The sequence below is a fragment of the Amphibalanus amphitrite genome, unplaced genomic scaffold (genome assembly GCF_019059575.1).
Source record: "Amphibalanus amphitrite isolate SeventyFive unplaced genomic scaffold, NRLGWU_Aamphi_draft 000714F_arrow, whole genome shotgun sequence".
Taxonomy (NCBI): Eukaryota; Metazoa; Arthropoda; class Thecostraca; order Balanomorpha; family Balanidae; genus Amphibalanus; species Amphibalanus amphitrite.
This window is the reverse complement of record NW_024882208.1, coordinates 28,042-54,162: the sequence shown is the minus strand read 5'-3', so window position 1 is coordinate 54,162 and position 26,121 is coordinate 28,042. Positions and strand designations below refer to the sequence as shown.

The following is a 26,121-nucleotide window of genomic DNA, read 5'->3' as shown; positions in this document are numbered from 1 at the left end:
GACATTTACTGACACGATATAACAGCCGAGCTCGGTCAGGTATGACCAGGGCTGCGAAATCAGAGTCGGGAGTCGGAGTTGGAGTCGGTTGGAGTCGACAATTTTGCTCGGAGCCGAAGTCGGAGTCGAGTTGGAGTCGCCGAAAACCTCCGCAGACTCCGCAGCCTTGGGTACGGCACTACTAAAAAAGTAAGTGTCCTACCTAGGACACTTACTTACTGGTAGGTATTCTTAGAGCATGGAATATCATTTATTTTGGATTGTCCGCCTGCCTACGTCAGCCTATGAATACATATTTTGAGTTCACTCTCCATACCAAATGTCGCAGCTGGCCTTTGACTAACAAAGCCTCTCAGAAGGCCGCTCGCCGGCATTTATTGGTGTCGCAAATGCGCCGCGGCCTGCATGCGCCGCATAGCCTGGCGCGGTAAATAGCTGACCGTCCCGGTCGCCGTTCCAGGCATTCACACCGACCTGAGATTGCGATGCTGCTATGAAGACATCTCCATGACGGATGGGCGCCACAGCGACCAGAGCTCGGGCACCGGGCGGGCGGCTGTGAAACCGGGGTCCCGCAGGGGTCGGCCGCGTGTGTACGGTTGTGAAACGGCGCAGGTTTTTATCCCGTCGCGCCTCTGCAGCCACTCAAAGGTGAACGACCCGTGTCAAGTTACTGCGGCCGGTTCTGGGATACGGGTGATATCAGCTTAGCTAAGTATTTTGACACCCGGGACATGCATAAGGCATACATAATTCCGTTGCATGATTCGAGTGTTTGCAAGATATGGAGCGATGGTAAAACACTACACAAATGAAATTGTTGATTAATTAGGTTAAGAAGTAATATTTCTGGAACATTCCTTTTGGCATTCACCTCCCCTCTCACGCCCTCGCACTTATCGTCGTAACGTTTGCGTCTCGTTCAGCTCCGGCTACTGACTGTGGGAGACAAATCGTCGCCACTTCGCCGCCGCGGTGGCATCTGAGTGCGCCCGAACAAAGCACGCGCGGGAGGAGGCCCGGGGAAAGCTCGGCTCCTCTCACGACGGGACCGCTGAGTCGACCGGCGGCTTCTGCGGGCCATTGTCTGGGCCGTGCCGCGAATGGTGTACAGAATCAGCCGCCCACGACTCAGAGCTTAGTGCGGTGTCACTAGAGTCACTATCAGTCCCATTCACCAGGGTTTATATGGCTCTCATAGAGAAATGGAATGGTGCTATGGGCAACAAAGCTTATAGCTCAATAAAAAGTCTCCGGCCTGGACCAGTAGAATGCCACCGACGGGACGTCTGGCGAGCTCTCAGCTCCAGTGACGTTGCCGGTGCGGGCGGAGCTCACAGCTCACCTCCCGACGCCTCGGGCGGTGACTGATGCCATCCGGTGATTGGTCGGGTCCGGAAGTAGCGCCGGCTGACCGCACCGGGTCACAGGTCACCTCAGGTCACGGGTCACGGGTCAGAGGTGACCGTCCGGCGCCGGGGGCAGCCGCAGAGAAAGGCGGCAGGAGCTCGCGGCGCGGCGGCCGGGCCGACCGAATGGTGCCACCGTGCCACCAGCTCGCGGCCGCAGCGCCCCGGCGCGCGGGTCGTGACCCGTCGGACGCGCCGAACGAGGTCGGCCGTACGGCACACAGCACCGTGCAAAAGTCGGGCACCAGCGGCGGCACATAGCCGCCCCCATCCCTACCCCCGCCACCGCTGCAGCCGCTGCAGTCGAGTGAACACGGTAACGATTACAAACAATGGCGACATAAAACTGGCTAGCGCTGCTCAAGATTGCGAGGTTTATCGTCTTGAATAGCTCCTCCTTCATTCGTTCCCAAACATCCTTGGAGCGTTTGTCGTCTGCTCGGGTATATTAGGCTGTCATGTGTGGGAATAATGTGCACTCAGTTTGTCGGAGTAACTCGTTACTGCTCTCATCTGGCCGTGACCCACGTCTCAGCGCTCAGATGGGCACGGCTCCGTCTTAGCAGGCCTGTCTCCATGTTACAATATATGATATTCTTTGGCACATGACGTGCTCTTTAAACGGCTAAGCATATTTTTCATGCTTCACTGCACACTGGCGAACTGGCATAGTAGTTATTTACATGTGACGATTCAATGGCGGATTACCTATTGATTGAGATGGTTACGAGTTCGGTTGAATTTGTCCATTATCGAGACAAATTGGATGTCGTCTCATCGATTTGCCTCCAGCAGAGAAGTCATCTCAACCAGTAATGCACTGACAGAGTCTCTGCACTCCGTGGACGGTGACAGAGGTTGCCTGGTAACGAACCGTATCCATACCAAGTGGCGGATCGACACCGTCCTGGTGACGGTCTGCAACCATTCGTCTCCGTACTTAGCGATTCAACTCATTGCTGCGTGCTCAGTAGGCATTCGGACTGATATGTATCCGTATTTCGTACCCAGCGACAGCCCCTGACACCGTCGTCTTTACAGTCCCAGTAACGGACTGACGTGCGTATCGGCACCGCTCCGCTAACGGCCCCGGAGCGACGCGGCGCTTCGATCAGGCGTTACGGCCGGCGCGGTGAAAAGCTCTGGGAAGTGCCGGCGGCGACAGCTCGGGTATACCGGCCGTGGGACAGCTGGGACGGCTGAGAGCCGCGGCGGAGAGGGAGGGACGGTCGGCTAAATATCGGAACAGGAGGGTTTGTGGGGGATAGACGGACAGCGTGAGATAGTCTGACACAGACACGGGCTGACACATGTGACAGTGGGGATAATCTGACAGACAGGCGCGTCAAGGGTGACAGCTAGTTCCGATGACGGGCAGATGAATGCGTCACGAATGAAATAGGATATGACGTCTTGTGAAGGCCCGATTCGTATTAGTGCAACACAGTCACAGTCAGACATAAATACACACAGGGACCAGCAAGACGCAAACATTTCCATATACCTACACTCTCGAATCCCAATACTACCGTTAAAATAGGACAGAATTGATTTGGCTGAGTGTAGCCGGAGGTTAAAATAGGACAGAATTGATACCACTGAGTGTAGCCGGAGGACACCAATGAGGAGCTGGTCCGTGACAAAACCACACGTCTAAATGACACAAACGGACTGTCACTGAATATAGGCCGCTACACGAAACCACACTCGAGCCGATAATGACGGCCGGTGGTAGTCAATGAGCCCACATAACGGCCGTATACAAACCACTAGATAATGAAACTTTACGTTTCATGAATCGTCTATTTTTAGCAATGCATGTAACTTGCCATTTCATGAAACGTCTCTTTTACCTGACAGCACAAAATCCAAAAAAAAAAACACGCAACTAAGATGCAGAGTGCAGACGGATGGTCACTGTCTATTGTCGGACGACGTTCAAGGCGTTACATGCAGTGCTCATATGGCATAACATGCTTAGGTACTCACATCCGAAGTAGATGCCGGCCGCGCAGCCGAGGCCGATCATGAGCACGGTGAACACGATACAGAACACGGCAAGCTTGGAGCAGCCGCGCTCGCGCATAAACTTGATCTCGGACGGAGACGTGGATGTAGAAGAGGTGGATGAGCGAGACCACGACGGCAGCGGCTTCTTCTGCTCCTGAGGGCACACAGAGAGGGAGAGGGCTGCTTAGATCCAGAGAGGGGAGGTCACACACTGGGTGTAGGGGGGTCATGCCGACTCGAGAGCGGGGCGATTGGATGGGGTCGGCTCGGGTGAGAGAAGGTTGTTCGGGTGCGGCCAGAAGCCGCACAGCTCGTGCTCAGAGGCGGACATTACGGCGGCTCGTGCTTTGTAATGAGGTGATGATCGTTCCGACGCGTGAGTCAATTTGAAATAGCTTAGAAACCATAGGTCACATCGCTACGGTACAATTTATTGGGTAATGAGCGTTCACGGTGGCTGATTGCTGTTATTGTGTACTCTTTATGCTGCCCCACACCATCTTTCACAAACAATAGAAGGATTTTCTCACGCTGGAGGACCATGGCTAGGTGTCCATCACATTCATCACTTATCATTGTGTGAAACTATACAACAGAAAGCAGATCATCTTGATTTGCAAACTGAGTCGTGACTGTGCTCGTGCATGGTGTTTCTAGTTGGATTTTTGACCAGCCCGCGAACTTGTGATGGAGATTGGGGAGTGTCATGGGTGTGTACCTACTGTGTAATGTGTATGTCAGGCTGACCACTAGGTCACCCCAAGTCCGCCAAGCACGACATTTTATAAAACATGGCTTCCAAGTTCCCGGCATCCTCCCAGCCTCTCTGGTTCTACCCTTCCTATATCTCTTTTACCGTTACTCTCGGCTCCTTTTATCTCTGCGCGCCCATTTACCGCTGCCGTCCCTTCCCCTCTCCTCTCCACCTCTCCCCTTTTCCACCACTCCCCTCCTCTCTCCTCCGAAGGTGCACCGCTGTTGACTCGCCGCGCTGTCCCTCTCTCTCTCTCTCTCTCTCTCTCTCTCTCTCTCTCTCTCTCTCTCTCTCTCTCTCTCTCACCCTCCCTACTCTTCCCTCCCAAGGTGCACCGCTGTTGACTCTGCGCGCTGTCCCGTGACGTCAGCTCAGAGCCATCACCAGGCCAGCTCAGGCACCGGAGTCGGCCGGCGCGGCTGACCCACATCGGACGGGTCGCGCCGCCCGACTCGGCCGGCCGCGGAGGTGCCGGGGAGCCGCCGACAGGGGCCGGGAGGGGAGGGAGGGAGGGTGTCTGATTACCGGCTGCAGAGAGCCGGCCGCCGCGGCTCAAATGACATCAGAGAATCAATTAGTTACGTGTCAAATTATCGGAGTCAAATAGGTAACAAGACTTCTCTGTATCTTGCTCCGCTTTGTTCTGCACTCCTTTACTCTCCTCTCCTCTCCTCTCCTCTCCTCTCCTCTCCTCTCCTCTCCTCTCCTCTCCTCTCCTCTCCTCTCCTCTCCTCTCCTCTCCTCCATGCCGGGCGATAAGCACCAGACGTCCCTGACACGCCGTTAGAATTACCACCGGCACCTATCCGGAGCCGCCACCTGGTAATCCTGCCATCCAACAGCTGTCGATCCCAACCAGCAGCTCCCGTGCTCTGCTACTGCCCACACCGCCGCGCCGGCTAAACACTCGCGGTGGCGCCGAGCCGTTAGGAGCGTTGACGCGGGCGCAGCACACGAGTCACTCAGCCGGCAGAAGCAGAAACGGACCGTGAACGGAGGCATTTGGCAGCACATGTGTGACGCCTGGTGCATCACTAAATCACCACAGCCGTCAGAGTGCAGTCTATAATTATCGGCGGGGTGCACAACTCACTACGCGCAACAGTTTAGCAGACGTAAACGGGACACGCGTGCGTGCACTAAAAAATGAAATAACGTCTTCTTCAAGCCAGTGTATTCTTCAGCTTGACTGATGTTCTTCTCGCTTATATAGGCCATGTGAACTGAAGCAGAAACACTGATGCATTATGCAACACACCAATGCAGAATATTACGGTAACATATCGCCGCGATATCTGAATAGGTCAGCGGCCGTCATAACACTGTAATGAGCCCCGGCCCGGCCCGCTGCGGGCGCGGGGTGGGCTGCCCCCGGCGAGGTACTGCCCTCCGTCACTCTCATTAGGGGGCGCCGGCTGTCGCGGCGAGTCGTCCGTCCGGCCCAGTGACCCGGCGACCCTGCAGAGGCCGTGGGAAGGGGTCGTCCTGCCGCCCCGGCCCCGAGCAGCGCCCTGCCAACTGGGGCGGAACAATATATTCCTGCCCGGGGCCGGGATGATTCCTTAATTCCTTAATTCCTTAATAATAATGAATTCCCGGCCTTAGGGCTGGAAGGTGTTTCCCATACCTGCCAAAAAGCTCACAACTATAATCGACAGTGACGTCAGCAGCCGTGTGGTTCAACGCGTTTAACCACACCCCTTGAACCACACGGCTGGCAATATTAAAGCACTGCATTAAACTTTGAAAAGTTTGGTACAGTGCACGTGCCATTAAAATGCCTGGATGTCTCGATTTAATCATGCAATGTAGCAGGTATGGGAAATACAGCCGCCGCCCGTGACACCGGAGCAGTTTGTCGTGTCAGCTCAATGGCGGGCTTACAGGGCAGCGTCGTAAAGAGGTTACCGACAAAAGCGCAAATTAAGCTTGCTTTTTGTCAGCAATAAAGTGACTTCTGGCGACTGTGGCATCGGCAGTGAGCACAGTGAATCACTGAATATATCGGCCAAATTATTTCGTCTAGTCGGACCCTGTCCCTGCCGCGCTCCGACCGCCTAATTAGCGTGTTTGGCACCGCTGAGGAAACACAAGCGCCGCAAGGAAGAGAAAGTCGAACGATGAAGAATTTGAAGAAAGTAAAGGTATCGATAGTCCGAGAATAGAACCCGGGATTCCATGAATATATTACAGGGCTGCTGTGTGAAACAACACGTTCCAACTCTGACCTGGACGTCCAGTAAATGGAGCAACATGCGTGCGGACATTTACCAGCAGCGGTACTTCACTATTTCACTACGAACTGAACCTATAAATCAAGATAGAGCGTACGGCTATGAAAGGTGCATCACAAGCACGGTCTCAAATACACTAGAACAATCGAGGGAGCATTTACATTAGCATATACAGAAGATTCATCCGCACGAGATGCAGCCGTTTCAAGAACACTATCGATTCTGAGTGAAGATGAAAACGGTTCTGGTAATAGGTGCGTCCAATTCTCAGGACATGCTCACGCCACAGAGCGTTTCTCAGATCCGGAGCCTCACAACATAAATCTGAAGTTAACGAAACGCTTTCCCGTCGCCGCCGGTTTTCGGTTCACCTCCAATGGCTGCGTCCCCGCGCGCTCCGACCGACCGGTTTCTCCGCGGCTCGCCGGAAAACTCACCTCCAGATCGGAGCGGCGACTCTTGGAGAGTTTGCCCATGACTGGCGTCGTGGCGGGGGCTCGGAGTGAGTCACAGTCCAGTCACCTCCTCAGTCAACACTTCTGACCCGCTGCACTCACATGGTCCGCCCGCGAACACGGCGCGACAGGCACTCGACGACGAACCGGCGGCCACTCGCGCGACGGAGGTCAGGAGCAGTCGCGAAACGATACGCCAGAGAAGGTCACGTGCGCACACCTTCAGATCTGACAATTTGTAGAACAACAAGTGTCTATGCGCTTTCGATTACGTCTATGATGTCTTGAGAACTCTGGATTGACACTGGTGCCTGTACTTGTTTACGACAACTGGCAAGATACGTGATCTGTTAGAGACCGGAGAGTTTTGACAAGTGTGCGGTGCTGCAGCCGTGTACCGTCTCCGTTAAAAACACGATGTTTGTCACCGCACAGCCTTGACAGACAAAGACAATACGAACAATGATACAGTACGAGACAACTGCCAAAACGATTGCACAAAAAAATGCACGCCCTCACACAGCACACCCATACCAGTACCAGCATAATACCAGTACTTAAGCATAGTATACATACTACATATGTAATATGTATGCTGCAATGCATATTTTCAAGTCGGCACGATGCAATGTCTTGTGATAGTCAAAGGCAAGGCAAGTAAAATCATTAAAGTTCTGCTAGGCATAAAGTGCTCGTTATTATGAAAGTGTCGAATTTTGTAATTTGTTTCCAGAGAAGAACAATGCTATTTTTTGTTCTTCTCTTCCTCCCCCAACACTAAAACTCGATAAGCTTTGAGTGGCACCCGTGGATCATGGGATGGACATTACAGCCGGTAAAGGGTTACTGAACTCTTGGACAATCTCAGAAACCTCAGTACAGCACCAAAAGAAGGAAGAATTTCAACGGTTACTTTGTCACGGCCTCAATTAACCCAAATAACCGCCGAAGACAATGTGAAATGTGTCACCGGCCACCGCAGGTTACCGCCCTAATAGTCGGTGAGAGGGGCACAAAAACGACCGAGCCGGACTGGAAGGGGCCGGTGAGGAATGAGGAACAACTTAACCACGGTCCAGCGGTGCCGTATCCGGGAGCCCGCGCCGGGCGGCGCCGTCATTTCCTGGGAGCAAAGGGCGCCTTTCAGCGGGCCTCTTTTCACTGGGTGCGTGGCTGCGTCCCGACGGCACGGCACCAATCCGGGTCAGAGTATTGCAATTGGAGTGGAGTAACAATGGAGTGTGGGGAGGGATGCCGGAGAATCAGGGGCGGGACGGACGGGTTACGATCATGAAACGAGAGGGAAGACGGAACTCGACGGGGACGGGAAGGAGACGGGACGGAGACAGGACGGAGACGGGACGGAGACGGGACGGAGACGGGACGGAGACAGGACAGTGACGGTATGAAGACGGGACGGAGACGGGACGGAACAGAGACGGTATGGAGACGGTATGGAGACGGTATGGAGACGGGACGGAGACGGGACGGAGACGGGACGGAGACGGGACGGAGACGGGACGGACACGGGACGGAGTCGCTCACTAGCTCTGTAACCTACGTCCAAGACGGTCAGTTTTGGCACGTCGTCGCTCATGCTCTCTCACCCCGGCACGGCCGGACCGGAAGGGCGCCAGTGACGACCGGTAATGCCAGGTGGTGGTAGCGGAAATACGCCCCCCCCCCCCTCCACCTCCCCCGGAATCCATCGTGATGAGCACCTGGCCGAGGGCCGAAATGGCCACAACATTAACAGCAGCGCTAGTTAATTAACAACACTGACCATGGAGTTATAGGAAAACACGCTGCATTAGTCAGCTACTGCACTAATCCCCAGGCCGGGAAAAACGCCTCCAATGTTCTTCGGAGGATTCAGTAGCTCCGCAAAACCTTGCTTAGCATACAATGAAAATACTGATCGATCAGCATGTGCAATGAGGTCTCGCTGGCAGCACGTTTCCAAGTATGTCAGGGTGCCGTATTTGTTCGTGCCCACCTCGGCCTGGCCGTACCGGCTGCTCTAAATTCGAGGTCAGCCCGGACCTGCCAGCAGATCGGCCTGCTCGGGAGGTGGTAACCGGTGGCACCCGTCGCCGCCGGTTTTTGCACGTGACTGCCGCTGCGGCCGGCTGTGCGGGCTGCGGTGCGGACTGCGCTGTTGTCGCTGCGGCACGGGGTGCAGTGTGGGCGGCCGGTGGTGGCCCGTCCGGCCGCTAACGGTGCCGCGGGCCGCGCGGCAGGTCAGCCGGCCACGCGCTCCCCGCCACAGAGCGGCCCACAGAGTGGTCTGACGGCTCTGAGTCGGCCGGCCGGTCAGCGGGTCGGACGGACCGGCCCCGAGTGGGTCACCAGAGTCGTCACTGGGTAGGTATACCGGACGACCGGGTCACAACCACCGACCGCCGACCGCGGGCCGGCCGGGCGGACCGGATGTTGAGCGCCCGCCCACGACCAATATATGGAGCAGAGGCTGTCTGTAGGGCCCCACTATGGTCACCCACGACCGATATATGGAGCAGAGGCTGTCTGTTGGCCACGACTCCGGCCCGACACCGGACACACTCAGGCCGGGAGGGCAGAGGCCACATCCGGGCGATGTGCGCTGCCGGAATAGCCGCGGGCCCAGCGGCGAGAGGCTATGAACGTCTAATGACAGGTCTTGGTGTCAAGACAAGACCAGAAGCCAGGATATAATGACGCCTGATGGAGCAGAGGCCCATCCTCCGAGCTCAGGGAAGTCGAGTCGGACTAGCCATTGATAAAAAACGGGCTTGTGAAGTGAAGCGTACGTTACCACTACTACAGGAAATTTAAGGTGTAATCTGTGGGCTGTAGTGACCCAACTCAGATAAATGATAAGGCTTTGTTGCAATATTGTAATTAAGCTGCAACTTAAACTTTACCTGTCCATTGTCCAACATAACATTCAGAGGAAGTCTAGATAAATATTTTCCAAGCTAAAACATGAAATACCAGCGAAAATGAATGATCTAATCTTTGTCGTATTGTCGTATACCTAAGGCCACGACCGGCTGACATGGGAGCTAATTAATTTCTTTAAACAGCTCAAATAATTGTTTGTTTTTGCTTTATCCACGATTTAATGTAAAAAGCGTGGGAGCGTATATGATTTCCACTTTCAAAACATAAGGCACTTAGCTAAAAATAACTAGCAGCATTATTCCGGGAAACAATAGGAAGTGTCTCATGGTATGGTTTTTGCTCCAAGCAGAAAATGCACCGCGGATAAATGATGAGAAATTTTCACGCGATCTTACCAGAACAAATCGGAGGCGGAAATCGCTAACCACAGCGTACTGGCTACCAGCATCGACGAAAAGAAGTGCGTTTTGCATCATTTCAGCTGCGTTGAGCTGAAGCCAACCGCAAATTGAGCAACTTTTAGGGATGTCACCAATCACCAATGTTTGTAACGGTGCATTTCTGATTCTTGTTGAAAATACTTGGTTAGTTTTTTGAATAAGCTAGAAAAAATATGTCACATACAAGATGAAATCTCACCTGAAGCTACTAGTTTTTCAGCCTGTCAATCATTTTATAAGGGTCATTGGCACTTAAAAGCACATCACCAGTACCTACACCCCACCACATTGCTGCACGCACTTGATCGCAAGCTTATAAACACCGTTAGGTAGGGCAAAAAAAAAAACTGCAATTGGTAAACATTTCATTATCCCAGGACAACTGTAATCGCCAGCCCCTTGTGGATTGTCCATGATGGCAATACATACATACACATACAAACTTCTCAGCACACTAGCACAGGGACTGCAACAGGGGAACAGCACGCTATCAGGAGACTGCAACGACAGGCGGGGAAGGTAACACTAACAGAAACTGCAACTGGAACGGGCACCACATCAAAGTGTGAGCAAAAGGAAACACTACCTTTTAATTGGATGGACAATAAAGGAACAATATCTGAATAATTTGGTTCATGACAGCCATCAAAACAGAGCAAGAAACAACCAACCAGATAGAACGTACAGTGAAAAGATTTCATTAATGGCTACCAATGAATAATTTGAAAGACGTTAGCACATCACGATACAATTATGACACATAATCTCAATTAGCCAACAAGAGCACGGCAGCACAGCACATGTTCGACACAGTTCAGCACCAATATCACATTACGGAGACTCACGCCGCCCTCGAACAGCACAATACCCGGGAGACGGTGACGGAGACGGCAGCACAGCACACACCAGTCCTCGGCCGAGCGCGGTCCTCACTCACTCGGACGCCGCTCGCGACTCGAAACGGCAGCGTGCGCCGACTGACGGCGGCGGCGGCAGCGACAACACGGCGCCGGCGACCGCGCGGCCGCCGCCGCTCTCAGCCAATCAGAGCACCGGCTGCGTGAGACTGCGGCCCGGTCACGGCCCGGCCGGACCTCGCCGGGTAGTCCGACCCTCAGCGGGCTATGCTGGGTCACTGGGGTCGGATTACCCCTCTGTGTGCCTTTGAGGTCCGTTCTGTTTGTCTCTATGAATGTGTAACCTCTGAGCAGATCTGTTGCCGACAATGTATGTCACACGCTGACACCGACCCGTGTGCCCCGACGTCGTTTGGTTCCGCTCGGCGGACAGCCGCTATCCAGGCCGTATCTAATGAGTCGCCGAGATGACACCGAGATATGTATATATGTATCTCTCAGCGCTACCGTGAGACTTGCTGGGGGTTCCTATAGACCACTGGCTACTGGCTTCTGAGATTATATCTATCCCGGTAAATGGTAATGTTATTGATTGTATTTTGAAAGTGTCGTTCACGGATCGTTGACACGAGAAAATCTATTTCAATACGAACTCCATCTCTAACATTAGCACTGAAGAGTCAAGAAACCTGAGCTTTAATTCAATGACGGGAACAAAAGAGGAGCAGTTTTATAGGGCTTTAATTCATACGACATTGAATAAGGTAAAATAAAAGTGAAGAGCTCTTCCGCTTTGGTGCAGTTGAAATTACTCACATCTGCGCTGAACGTGGTGGAAGACCGGAGGCTGAAGGTGCTCTCCGGTCCGAGCACCACGAACTTGTGACGTCGGCAGCTGCCCGCGGGCGTCATCGTCAGGTTCGTCTGAAAACGCATCACGCCGGAGGAAAACTGAATTAGCGAGCTCAACGCCATGGCGAGCACATTTTATTACACACGGTATACATTAGTGGTGTCAATTACGGAAAATCGGAATACCGATACCAAACCAAATACCAACCAAAACCGTGGGGAAATACCGAAACCAAACCAACTTGGGAAAATGAGGGAAATACCAACTTTTTACTGATTTCTTAGCCTCTTAAACACCAGTAAAACGCCTTTTGGGCGAAGAACGAGCGAGCGAGATAGTGAGCCCTGCTCGTACGGAAGGGCGAGAGGGTGCTTCCAACGGGCTTGCGCAAAGCACCCTTCTAACCGGTCGCTAGCGGTGTGCCAAATTTGAACGCAATCGGCCCAGCCGTTCCTGAGATCTGGAAGCGGATTCTGCACGTGCGCACGTGCAAACGGGGTCCAAAATGACTTTTTCACGGCACCCTACTAACTGGTCTCCAACCGTGTACCAAATTTGAGCGCAATCGGTCCAGCCGTTCTCGAGATCTGGAAACGCCCCCTGCACGTGCGCACGTGCAGTAGCACCCTAACCGCAACACATGGGAATGTATTGCCTGGTGGGTGCCTACCTGTATGCCAAGTTTCAGCGAAATCGCCCCAGTAATTACCGAGTTACTGAAATAGGAACAAATTTGGCACCTCTTATTGTTGTATTTTGCACGTGCACTGGGGGTGACCCACATGCATCGAGAGTATCCTATTTTGGGTAGAAGGGATGCTGCTACCCTACAAAAATTACCGCAAGTCAATCGCTCAAGCGGCTGCTGAGATATGAGCCTCTCAAAATCACTACTTTTGCAAAACAGCTTGAACACCCTTGACTTTTCACGTGGCACGTGCCACGACGCTCACTGAGATGTATCAAAAGTAGTCAATTACGGGGTAGAAGGGATGGGGCTACCCAACAAAAAAGACCGCAGGCCAATCGGTCCGGCGGTTGCTGAGATATAAGCCTCTCAAAAGCGTTACAGGCCGGGCCGGGCCGGGCCGGGCCGGGCCGCTCATGCTGAGATTTTTCCGTTATATTGAAAAGACTCACTTCGCTCGCTGCGCTCGCTCGCTCGTAATTAGCGAGGGTTAAATACCAACAAAATATCAAACACATTACGATTGAAATACCAAATACCAAGTTGGTATCGGTTTGGTATCGGTATACCAAAAAGTTGGTATCCGATTGACATCTCTAGTATACATCCTACGCATTATCTTTGTGAAGAGGCATTGAGTTTCAATACGAGCACAACCATGACTGTATAGACATACTATAGTAACTACATCGACATTTTCCGCATCTATTGTCTGTCTGAGCAAAGGGCAAAGGACTTTCGTGAACAGTACTCTGCTTAGTAGGCGTCGAACAGCATTGGCAAATTAAATATACTTTAAAACATTAAAAAAGCTGCATAAATATAACAGTTTGCCGTGACATGACAGCATCACGAAGAGGTAGGGGCAAACGGCAAACCGAACTTAAGAGAGTGAGTCAATTATACGATATTTGATTGGAAACATTCAGGGAAAAAATATATAGGCACAGTCGTGACCTTTTATGCTCACAGCAAGTTTCACATAAGGCTTAAAGGGACACTCCCACCTTAACATTAGTTTTGAGTTGAGATAGCCAAATTGGTGGCCATGGCCTGCAAATACCGGTTTGGGCACTCACAACATCGACAAATGCTTTAATTCGGAGATATGGAATTTCAAACTTGCAGTTTTCGGATTCTAAGGGGCTAGTGCATTGGTATGCCCCCTTAGAATTTGTGACGTCAGCGGAGATCTAACGATTTTAAAATCTTTTACTAAAACGTTTGGTAGCACGCGGTGGTATATGCTGCTTTGCGCGCAACAAATGCCGCACTTTCAAATAAAGTCGCTAGGAACAGCGGAGATCCCAAAAAGTAAACAAAAGTAAAAGTCTAATATCTTGAAAACCGGTGAATATTTTTCGATGAAATTTGGTAGATATTCGTTTTCGCTCTTTCTGAACCGAGCGACATCACTTTCGTGCCAATTCATTAACTTTTTTGAAGGTGGGAGGGTCCCTTTAACGCACCTTTCAACATTTGCGGTTACAAGAAATCATGAACAATACGTCGCTGCACATTTCCTCTGAAAGGGTGGTGGGAACACCCCATGAAAGAGAATGTTTTCTCATGGCAGTGCACCTTTTCCAAATATAGAAACATAAATGCGACTTAAATTGGCATCAACATCCTGGGTATGTCCTGGGTAAGTATCTAATTCTATAACTGTTACCAAGCACGAAACAATAAACATCGTAAAATAATGACCTTTTGACTTTAATAGCAAAAGCATGTGTCTTCGATTTCATTGACGACAAAATTTATGCGATCGTAAAAGTGTCATTTTGCAGAGAAGACTGAAAAACTGGCTTATAATAATGCATTTTTTTCTGGCATACCGATAACTTTGACCTATGACAATATATCCAGCCTCTATACGTAAATCTACTACACGTTAAAATACCATCAATATGCAATGAACATTCCTTTAGTTTTATTTTGCCTGGGACCATTTATTTAATTTTGCCTTTGCCTTGAAACAAGACATTTGGGTTGACCGTTTCATTTTTGTCACTATCTAGCTGCTCTAGCATGCGTGTTTTCTGCTCTGTTTGTTTCTTCATAACTGTTTTCTGATAGTCGTCACAGTTTGATTGGAATCCCCGGACTGATGTGACCGTGACAGACTAGAGCGGGGGCCGGTCGCGGCACCCTTATTTGGTCGGTCGGTGGACCGTGACAGGGCCCGAGTTACGCACCGAGCCGCAGCGTCTCTGACAGGCCTGACGGTCCGGTCACCTCGATCTGCGCGAGCTCACAGGACAGAGGTGGCACAGGCTCACAGCACGCAGTAGGCAGTCTTATAGAACATGACAGGAGGTCTCACAGAGCACAGTAGATTGACTCAAAGGACACAGAGGCCGCCAGGACGAAAGCGGACAAGACAAACGAACTGGCATACGGATGTCAAACAGCCGCACGGCAGAACAACGTCTAAAAATGACCAATCCGTACGACCAGTAACAGCCACACTGACACAGAACAGATGCTGGACCCTTGTTCCGCGAACAGACGCTCGGCCTGAGGGCTGAGGTGCGGGAACTTTGCAAATACGCGGCGAGCTGACACCGTGTTGCACCGTGTCAGCCGACCACACACGTCTGTCATTGTGACAGATGACAGACTGTCGGTGTGACAGATGACACGCTGTTAGTGTGACAGATGACGGTTGTCACACTGGAGGTCTGGAGAACGCGTTCCCATGGGATGCAGACTCTGCACTGTAACATTCACTTTCAGCAGATATTAGCCGTTTTCACGACAAAGCAGGCATATAAGCAATTATAGTGCAACCCTAGCTGATAGCTACTAAGAGACACACTGAACCTAATTTGACCAAATCTGCACCTAATATGCACCAAATGTGCACCAAATGTGTACCAGATGGCCGTCGTAAAAACGGCTATTTTATCTTATAACACAGAAATATGACATACCCCAACCAAATACAAGCTGATGCTATATCATGCTTTCCTTGATACGGTACAAATAATGTCTTCTGTGTTACCCATAACACGTATACCTACTAGCTCATAACTGCTAAATACATAATGAACATAGGTACCTACCTTCCAAATAAATATATCCATCACCAACAAGAGGCTCTTAATTGGAAAGAGGTAGGCATAAAGTGAGTGTATGGCATTACGGGTACAGGCTTCAAACGTGTGCGAGCCAATGTAAAACAAACGGACGCCCCAATGCCAACGTTAACGTTTATAGTCTTAGATCCTTCTACCGTCTACGTAACATTACATTTAAACAGAAACCCACAAACCGCAAGCGCGGAGCCAGAGACCTAAGCGATGACGTTTTTTTTTTCGCGAGCCAAGAGACTAGGTACCACTAACAATTGTTGTCGGTTCTTATTACATGCTAAAAATCTGCAGCAGCTGCAAGTGAAAGGCGTCCGTGGACTTTTTCGTGATTATTTGGTGCAGATTGCAGCTTTGAAGGACGGCGCCACAGCATCCAAAGATGGCAGGCACTTGATACATAAAGCCGGTAGGTACTTATCACGAACACACAACAGATATTGTAATAATACCCGTATACGTAATTGAGTAATGTTATAGAGGCGTCTTTACAAATACCTATAAACGGCACCCAAGACCATATTTTTTTGCATAAATAACGATGATAGACTAGCTCAAGTTCACAGTTTTCTTATAAATAAATGTTAAAGGGAGCAAATATGTTCCTACCTAGTTTATAAATTATTAAGTGTAGCTGCACAAACATAAAACACGTTTGGTTATTATAATATTGGGAAGTTATTGTTTCAAATACAATGCAACGATTATGTCCGAATTCCCGTCCGCTCCTTACCACCTCGATATCCAATAAAAATCCACCGCGGTAGTTATGCGGATCGCGTCAGAAGTCCCTCCTGCGGTGACGCCTTTGCAGCACCATACCACTGCCCGGCCGGCTCCCTGCACCCTATCCGGGAGGGTGCACCCAAGGTGCACCGGTCGCCGGGGACGCGCACGGAGCGTCGCGGTTCGGCGGGCTCTCAGATCGGACTGGGGACCGGCGGACGAACGGTGGGCAGCGGTCGGAGCGTCCACCGCGGCCGGACGCAGGACGGGAGGCGTGGGGACACTCCCCCTCCCCTCCCAGCCACACACAGAGACATACGTGATCGGCAGGCCGGGCCGGGCAGTTTTCACATGACCAGTCATGATAGCTGAGATGGAAAGCGACAGTGTCCAGCCCGGGGAATACGGTCCTCCTTCGGTCAGGACAGAGAAAACGAAAGTCGCAGGACCAGTTCTTAGTTCAGCGGTGATCGGTTTCGTAAGATATGGGTGACTATTACGTATAGAGAAACACATATGCGGAAGATACGGATTATTTTTAGATGTCTCATTATGGATATTACGAAATAATTGATTATCACTTTTGAATATTTGTGGTATACCTAAATGTGAAAGCAATTTGTTTTCATTTGTTAATATGAACCGGAAGAGCCGGACGGCTCCACCCATTTTTCCTTAAATCATATGTTTGTCTTACTAAGCAAGATAAGCTTTTCTTTTAATCTGAATAGACGATTCAATGCAACATGCACAGTGCACACCGTTCGCAATAAATACCGAAGTCGCACGATTTTACATGCTTCAGAAGGGCGATGGTTGTGAAAATAAGCCAAGCGCTGCACGAGCCGCCTTGCCGCGTGGTTTATGTGCCAATAACGATGAACGAACCGCGCATGCTTCCCGGATGGCTCATAAATTTGCCTTCAGCGGTCGACGACCCAGTCATTTCGCTGAGCGTCTGTCAGCGGCAAGGGCGGCGCCACCGTGGGGGCAGTGGGGGCAGACTGCCCCCACTGGCAGGAGGCCGTGGGGGCAAGACCATGTTTTTTCCCCCACAAAATTTGGCTGATGTTGAAAAGGGAACAGAAAACCGGTGCAACATTCATGATAGGCGGTTAATAACATAATAGTACGCCTGTTTTTGACGGTCCCCGTATCAAGTGCATCAGCAGAACGTTCGTTCTCGGACCGTCTGTCGCATATCTTCTACTCCCACTCATTCTCCTCCTACTCTTTTTCATTTGCACCAGAAGGCTGCCCTCGAGCTTGACCTCGAGGAGGTTGAGAGGCAGCTTGTCAAAAGTCGGCCAGAGAAGAGATCACCCTCTTTTGGGAACCCTTAGACTGAGACTGAGCTCAGGGAGGTATTACAAAATGTGATAGGTATGCAATATGCATATCCGGGTTATCTGGAAATGTGTGTGGGTCGCACTAATGGAGCTTATTCTGGTATCAATCGTGTGTGAGAGAATCGCACATGTACATACGTACCACGGGAAAAAAGAGAACTAGGTACTGACTATTGCTATGAGGAATACACCATTTTACATCTAGATTTATAGTTTTATTTGCTCGCGACCTTAACCCGGCCGGGCCTGGGAGTAATCCCAACCACCGCAGCCCGGGGGTAGCCCCCTCCCCCACCTGTCTAACTTCGTAAATAAGGCAGTTACGGAAACAAAAAATGGTAACAGACGAAAGATATCTACGAGACGATTCTTAAAGCACCTAAACTTTTTGACCTCAGGTCAATTTTCAAGGTCATCAGAAGTCAAGGTCAAAGGCAAAAACCGGTACTTTTGTAGTGGTCTCAAAGTACGTGTTCCAGAGGACGGCATGGTGCATAAAACTGGCTAAAATGCAGATGTTAAACGAAAGAAGAGAGTCTGGAATTCCCGTGATGAGCATATCATTCAAATTCAAGGTCACGATCATGCTCAAAATTGACCACAAACTTTGCACTTTTTCTTATACTTTTTTCTCTTTCACTTATTCAAGTCAGACATAATAATTAAGACACGTTTTGCCATCCTGAGTCTCTAAACAAACGCTTTGAGCAAAATGGATGCCAGAATCGTAATCAGCGGCTACGAAATAATCACAAACGACCTTTCATGTGTCAAAGTCAACCAAAGTTCATTCGAGGTCACATGAGGTCAACATAAAACTTGACTTTTTCCAAACAATGTATATGTCATTCGACGCGACTCGACGAGACGGATGCGAAGGTACCACTGTCGTAGCTCTAGGACCATCATTTTTGTTGTAGTTACTTGCGAAAAAAAAACTCAGTCCCAGCTCGGGTTCGTTGATCTGATCTCTGACCTCCGTTCATCAAAGTTACTTACGTATTTTTTCTGGGTCAAATGCTACACAACCGTGCTCGTAATTTGTCTTCATCTCTAAGACTCTATTTTTGGCAGCTGGTTGAAGTTCACGTCTGTGGCGTCGAAGTTTGCCTAGAGAAATCGGCCCCGGGCCCTGAGACGTTATCAAGGAGGCTAGGTCGAAATTTTTTGCTTCAAAAGATGTCAAATTAATGGGGGATAAGATACAGCAAGTTTCGTCTTTCTATTCCTAAGCGTTCGTGAGGTATCGCAAATATTCGCCAGTGGGAGGCGAAAAACGCTCCCCCCCCCCTTCAGCGCGGGCCCGCGAGGGTTAATGGTTCAGCTCAATACGCATGCATGAAGCCTGAAACCATAATAACTTGAATGGCAACATCTAGGGGCAAGGTGTTCATGGATTTTGCAGATCGGCGTATCAGACAACAGTCGGGTCACCTCAAGCTTGCCCCCACTGGCGAAAATTCGTGGCGCCGCCGCTGGTCAGCGGCAGCGTCTTGCAATCAGACAGCTGGGTACAATGGTGTCAACCCGCAGAAGTATAGGCAACCCCAGTGTTATATTTTTTCTTCTTCAGAACGTGCGCAATGCTAGAAATATCAAAATATGGCGGTTATTACGCATACGAAATATGGTAAATATGTTTTGTGTTAGGCATGTTTGTGCCATTAGTATTTTTAGGATAAAATCAGGTTACCAAAGGCAGTTGCAATCAAAGATAAAACACTAATATTTCGATGTTCAATGAAAAGAAGGAAAATACACAAGAGATAGTGAGCCAAGTAAAACGTAGATAACTATCTATCATTATTATATTTCTTTCCCATCTTTCTCATTAGGTATTCAGGTTATCGATATCATGCTTTTCAGATACGTACCTATAATATTGGATAGTCGGATACCATAAGGCGGTTGTTAAACGAACTGTTTTCATACGCTGAGAAACGTTAATTGCTTCTGTTGACTGTCAGTATTCGGGTTTCAAAATTGGATCATTTTATCTTTGATTGCTCTGATTATAATATACCCAAGGTTGAAATAAAATCAACGTCTAATGTTTCGAGTTTAACTTTATTGCATACTGCATAGGTAGTGCTATGAATAAGCACGTTGATATAATTAGTACGAATTGCTATGAATTAGCACATTTATAGTGCTAATTCATACTATCTATAAACCGCTTTGCCCACGATGGACGACTTAATTATAAACACTTTTTTTGACGTAAAATATATTTAAATTTTACTTGCTTTCCAAATGCCTCACACGCTGTATTCAATAACTCCTATAAATCAATCGGTTATAATAGCCATTATAATTTTTCGTTTTTATTTCAGCATGACCCTACGACAAAAAGCATATAGGTCAAAAATGGATGTAACCTAAAATAAATAGGATAAAAATTGGAAAGTACAGGCATCAGTTTCTATATCTATCATTGATGTCAGCGGTCCAGTCGCATTGACATTTGGACTTACCTTAGCATATCGTTGCTGTGCAGCTTCCGGATTTAGTACGGTGCTCTGAACTTCTGTGCGGTGAGTTGTCGCTGGGAGCACGCAGAGCTCTCACTCGACGGTCCACGCGAGGACTCTCGCTCGGGTGTCCACCAAGGAGTCTCTCTCGAGCGTCTACCACGGGATGTCACTCAACCGTCCACTCAGGGGCCGTGGAATCCCACGATACGTCGGCAGCCGCCACCGCCCACCGGAATTCACACTCTCAGCTGCTCGCACGGCGCTCTCCCAGCCGGTTTAGGGCACTCTCCCAGCCGGTTTAGGGCACTCTCCCAGCCGGCTTAGGTCGCTCCCCAGCCGCCCCGGCCGCCGGACCGACTCGTCCCGTGCCCCACTGTGAGCGTGCCGTGTGGCACTTGACGCCGTTCTGTCGTCTGCCGCCGGCCCGCCCCCGGCCGGCGCCTCCGTCATGGGCGAGCGGCGCCGGCTCCGCGCCGCGCCCTCCAGCCGACACCTCGCGCCCGCACCGTGTCACGGGCCGCCCCGGCGTCACTCTGCGTCACGGGCCGCGGTCCTACAGCGTCACAATGTGACGTCGCGTCGGGAGCGTCACGGGCGCCGTGGTGCGCGCCGGGACCCGCTGTCAGTGGCGGCCGGGACCCGCTGTCAGTGGCGGCCGGGACCCGCTGTCAGTGGCGGCCCTCCCGCCGCGTGGCGCTCAGAGACCTGCGGAGTGTGAACAGTCTTCTGTGCGCCTCACACGGTCCAGCGGATGTCACACTGAATCTGCCAGTTTCTGTTGGATTTAACAAAGAGCGTGAATGATGGCTCACGTCTGGAGCGGTGCCGTATGTCCGTCTGCTGAACGCTAGGCACAACCGTTCATGGCTTCTTTATGAAATACACTTTCTGGGAATTGTGCACCAGTACCTAAATTAAGCAATTAGGAGCGCCCCGAGACGTGGCGTCTATAGAATGTTGAATAGCACTGCATGCATAAGCTTAACCGCAACGTACTAAAATGTGCCTTCTCAAAGATAGGGTCTGTGTATAAGTGGCGGAAGGCCCCCGCCAGCCATATCAGATGACTTCCAAGTCGAGGCGAGCTTCCTCTCTGGATTCGAAGTTTCGTCTCCGAAATATTATAAAATATTCGGGGTAAGCACAAACCTGACTACAGTACCTAAGTACTAAGTACCCACCTCTTAGTGTATGCAAAAGTGCAGAGCAGAAAGTATCTCCCTTTTTCGTTTGTTCAGCAGTACTCGAATGGTAAAAGTAGGCACTGGCGGATCCAGGCTTGCGTTTTGGGGGGGGGCCAACTCATGCAGGAGCCAAACCTAGGGTACCCCCAAATCCTGTTTTCTCATCGGATTTAGGCCACTTATTTTTCGTCACAGCCCTGACACTATGAATATTTTTTTTTTACTAAAAATAAAAATATATAAATGGTAGCCCACCCGACCCATGCCTTTATATTACTTTGCAAACACTTACCATTGCTTTTGTCGACCAGTTAACCCGCTTCGAGTCAGTGCTTGGGTCCCTTTGCGGGCCGGGAGGTGGTAAAACACCCCCTGTCTAACTCGGCTCCTGGGCCACGCACTGATTGAACTATGTTTCATTATCGTTTGGGGGAGGGGGCAAACGGGCCACTTTAGGCCTCTGGGAAGGGGGCATGACCCTCAATGCCCCCTCCCTGGATCCGCCAGTGTAAGAGACCATTGGAGCTGCAGTTGGGTACCTCAGACGTCAGGGTACGCCCTCAGATGTATAGGACTCGAGTGGAGACCTCTTATGCTATAGTGGACTGAAAGGACCCAAAGGAGCCCGTCTAGGGCTCCCGGAGATAGACGTGGGCCCTCAGGAGCCCGCCAGAGCCCCCAATAAGGGATAAGTGAGGGATACCAAGTGCCTGCAATTGCATATTGCATAAGCCATAACGTATCAGTGGCAGATCCAAGGGGGGCCACATGAGTCATGACCCCCTTGGTGCCCGGGGGCACCACAGGCCTGTCAGGGGCACCACCGACCTAGCAGGGGCACCGGGCACCACCAGCCCGCCAGGGGCACCACAGGCCTAGCAAGGGCACCACGGGCCTGTGAGGGGCCCCGCAGGCTTGTCAGGGGCACCCCAGGTCTGTCAGGGACACCAGAGACCTGCCAGGGGCACCACCGGCCTCGCAGGGGCACCATGGGTCTGTCAGGGGCACCAGAGGCCTAGCAGGGGTACCATAGGCCTTACAGGGGCACCACCGGCCTTGCAGGGGCACCTTGGGCCTGTCAGGGGCACCATAGTCCTGTCAGGGCCCAGGGGCACCAGCGGCCTAGCAGGGGTATCACAGGCCTGCCAGGGGCACCACCGGTCTAGCAGGGACACCACCGGCCTCGCAGGGGCACCATGGGCCTGTCAGAGGCCCCACCGGCCTCGCAGGGGCACCACCGGCCTCGCAGGCATCACGGCATCACGCAGGGGCACCTTGGGCCTGTCGGGGGCATCACGGGTCTGTTGGGGGCACTTTAGGCTTGTCAGGGGCATCACAGTCCTGTCAGGTCCCAGGGGCATCAGCAGCCTAGCAGGGGCACCCTAGGCCCGCCAGAGGCACCACAGGCCTGCCAGGGTCCAGGGGCACCACGGGCCTGCTGTCAGGGGCACCTCAGGCTCCCGTGCCCCCCCCCCCCCTGGATCCGCCAGTGATGCCACACCACGCGAAACACCGCCAACTACCAGCTGCCGCGCCATAAACACGTGCCAACCAGTCTTTTTTTGAAGGTGGCAACTCCGCTCGCGCAACTTTTGACTGACCCTCACTGCTACCATATTGCCTCCATATTATGCTGTGGAAAGCTTTTCTTCACCAAGTGGCTAAAAACCTCCATCAAGGTGTATTTTCTTAGCAATTTTTCTGACGTTTTGGGGGGGGGCCAAACAGGCCACTTTAGGCCTTTGGGGGGGGCCATGGCCCTAAATGCCCCCCCCTGGATCCGCCAGTGAAAGTAGGCAGGAGTAACATATAACGCCCCCGCCGTAATACCTAACTAAATCGCCCCATCGATAGGGATATATCGCTTTATAATAGAACATAGGTGTATCGCCGCTAGCCTGTGACGTACCTACCGATAATTAAGACTTTTGCAAGTGCGCATGCTGTACCTATGTACCTACTTACGTCTTATAAAATAAGTGTTATAAATATACTTACGGGGGGCACACCATAATACAAATCAACCTATAGGTACCCCCAAATCTAGCTTTCTCACCAGTTTTAAACCAGTTATTTTTCATCCATTGGCTATTTAACAAAAAAGAAAACTGTTATAACGTGAGCTCTTTATTCACAACCAAAGCCGCATTGCGTTAAACTTCCTAGAGCGCCAAACACCGATCGCTACTACCACAACCGCGCTCCGCGCGGGCCGGCGGCCGACTGCTCTCGAACCCCGCGTCTGCGCGCCGGCGCCGCCAATGGCGTCGCCAGGCCCCCGGGCAGGGGGGAGCAACTGGCGTCGCCAGGCCCCGGGGCAGGGGGGGAGCAGCTCGCGACACCACAAAAACATTTGCAAAAAAGTGCGGTATTCCGTCTCAAAGTTGTGGGGGCACCGCCCCCACGGCCCCAGAGTTGGGGGGCAGGGGGGGGGGGGCAAGCTGCTCCCCCTCCACCCCGTTCCCGCGCCTATGTAAATAAGTCATTTTGGATCAGTTAACGGTTTTATGAAAAAGCAGCTTCTTGAAATAAAAAGTTCACTTTGCAGGTAGGTACCTATACCTACCTAAAGGCGGTAGCTTCTACTCTTGGTCAATAATTATTATGAATGAACAAGGACCTTAAGTAAACGGTCAACTTAAATAAACGGTCACTCCTAACAAACACCGCATACCGGTCATTCTAATGACATGTTATTTTAACCTTAGGAAACACAGTCGCTCGCATAGGCGGCGGAACGGGGAGGGCACCAGGGCACCGTGCCCCCCTTTGATTTTGGCATTTCAACCCTAGTCGCATGTGTGCGGCGTTTGCCAGCTTCTAATGTGTAGGGCCGGGGGGTCGGTTGGACCCCCCCCTTGCCGTTTGGCCCCTGATAGAGCTAGAGCTTCGCGGGAAAAACGAGCGTGTTGCCCGTGACGAGAGGAAGCCGATGATACCCAATTTTAAGGTCCTAGGTCATTGGTTGACCTTCCAGGTCAGGTCAATAACCCAAAGTCGGGAAAATCGGGACCTGTTAGAAAGTCGTAAAGCGTGGCTGCAAAGGGGTTTTTCGGGGTGCTAATCACGAATATCGTGTTAGTTTTGATCACGGATGATGTCTTTAAGCATTTAGACCAGGTCGGGTCAGGTGTCAGGTCAGTTCAACCGGTAGGGGTCGTGACGGGTATTCTTAATGTGTCAACCGCCTCTGACAGCTTCGTAACATGTTACGAAGTCACCAAAACTACTTCGTAAACGTTCAAATGGCTGCTAAATTCGAATTCAGATCCAAAAACTAGCCTAGAAACATGTAAAACTCGAAAAAGTGAACCGAGGTCACCAAAAGTCAATGACCTGACCTGACCTTCAGCCTCAGGTGACCTTGACACCCACCCTAATGCATGGGAGCAACATCAAATCACATGCGCCAGTAATCCCCGGTGTAATAGAGAGAGGTTCGTTAACAGCGACAGCGGATTTATTATAAAATGGCGGCAGCCGGCCACTTCGTCGGCCGGCTGCGGCGGTGACCGCGGGGCAAGAGAGCGAAGTTACATTTCCTCACACACACCACGACCGCTAGGTGGCGGACGCACTGACAGCGCGGAACCGAAGTCTAAATTACGGCCAACAGATGGCGGGGCACAACTGGGGTTTACATTGGAGCCAACAGATGGCACGGCGAACGTCATCCCACACCAGTCGGCAGTCACACTGGTGTGGGGGGGTGTGGGGGGCGGCCTTGGTGTGGGGGCGGAGCTGAGACTACAGCCAGCCAGCTCAACAGACGGCATAACCGACACCACACTGGTAACACGGGTGTGGTGGTGTGACCACTTTTTCTTCTCTTCCGCAATCGAAAAAAAAACGAGAAAAAAATTACGAATGCCCTGGATAAAAATCAGCATAGCCCTTGAGATGGACTGCAAAACGAGGTGCAAGGAGCGAATGGAAAAAAAAATACAAGTGAAATCACCGCGGGTGGCAAAACACGCATCACTAAACATCGCATCGTATCGAATCGTAAGGTCATACTCGTATCACCCCAAACGAACGGGAGAGGGGAGTCGCTGAGCGCGCATCAGCATAGGCACAATCCGAATGAACAACGAAGACACTCGGGCGGGGTCACGGCTACATACGTGCTCGTACAGTCGAGTCTTGATGGGCCGATCTCCTCGGTCGACGGCGCGGTGGGAGCGTCGCACAGCGACCAGGAGCGGGCGGCCGTCCAGTGTCGGGCGGCCACAGGGTGAGGCCGGCAGAGAAGGTAGAAATACTGGGGACCAGCCGCTTCTTCAGCAGGCTGCGGCTCCACAGTTTCCCCGACTGGAATCGCTCTTCGGCCAGCCGGCAGCCTCACGCAGGGGCACACCGGACGGCGGACGGTGAGCGCGGCAGTCTTCAGCAGGGACTAGGGAGTCAGTCGAATCAGAGATGGAGTCGGCGGGGCCGCCGTCAACGGCCCGCAACTGGCGGCAGTCTGAGGCGGTCAAACCGACAGGCGTCGAAGGCAGCGGCGACCGACGTGGCGCAGCATGTCTCCGGCCAACAGCACCAGCAGAACCACGGCAGAGCGAGCCAGCAGACATATTCAGCTTGAAAAACAAACAACAGGCGCAGAACCGTATCTTCTGGCTTCTGTTGACGTCAAATCCGATGCTTGTCAATTCCGAGAATAAACAATACTCAGGTGACTCAGGCCACGGCGCGGACGCGCCAGCGCCG

General features: G+C 51.5%; 1 protein-coding gene across 2 annotated transcripts in view; it reads right to left on the bottom strand.

The window, feature by feature from the left end:
- Positions 1 to 20,439, bottom strand: part of LOC122365095 (atrial natriuretic peptide-converting enzyme-like) — a 32,127-nt gene extending 11,688 nt beyond the window's left edge. The window contains exons 1-3 of one of the 2 annotated variants that reach the window (XM_043336020.1): positions 20,228 to 20,439; positions 11,859 to 11,966; positions 3,399 to 3,573 (exon numbers count right to left, since the gene is read on the bottom strand). In XM_043336020.1, coding sequence (XP_043191955.1) covers positions 3,399 to 3,573; positions 11,859 to 11,954 — 271 coding nt within the window. In that variant the 5' untranslated portion in view covers positions 11,955 to 11,966; positions 20,228 to 20,439. Of the gene's footprint in view, positions 1 to 3,398; positions 3,574 to 6,844; positions 7,204 to 11,858; positions 11,967 to 20,227 lie in introns of those variants that run through there. The other variant, XM_043336021.1, reaches the window with a different exon arrangement.
- Positions 20,440 to 26,121: the final 5,682 nt, after the last annotated feature.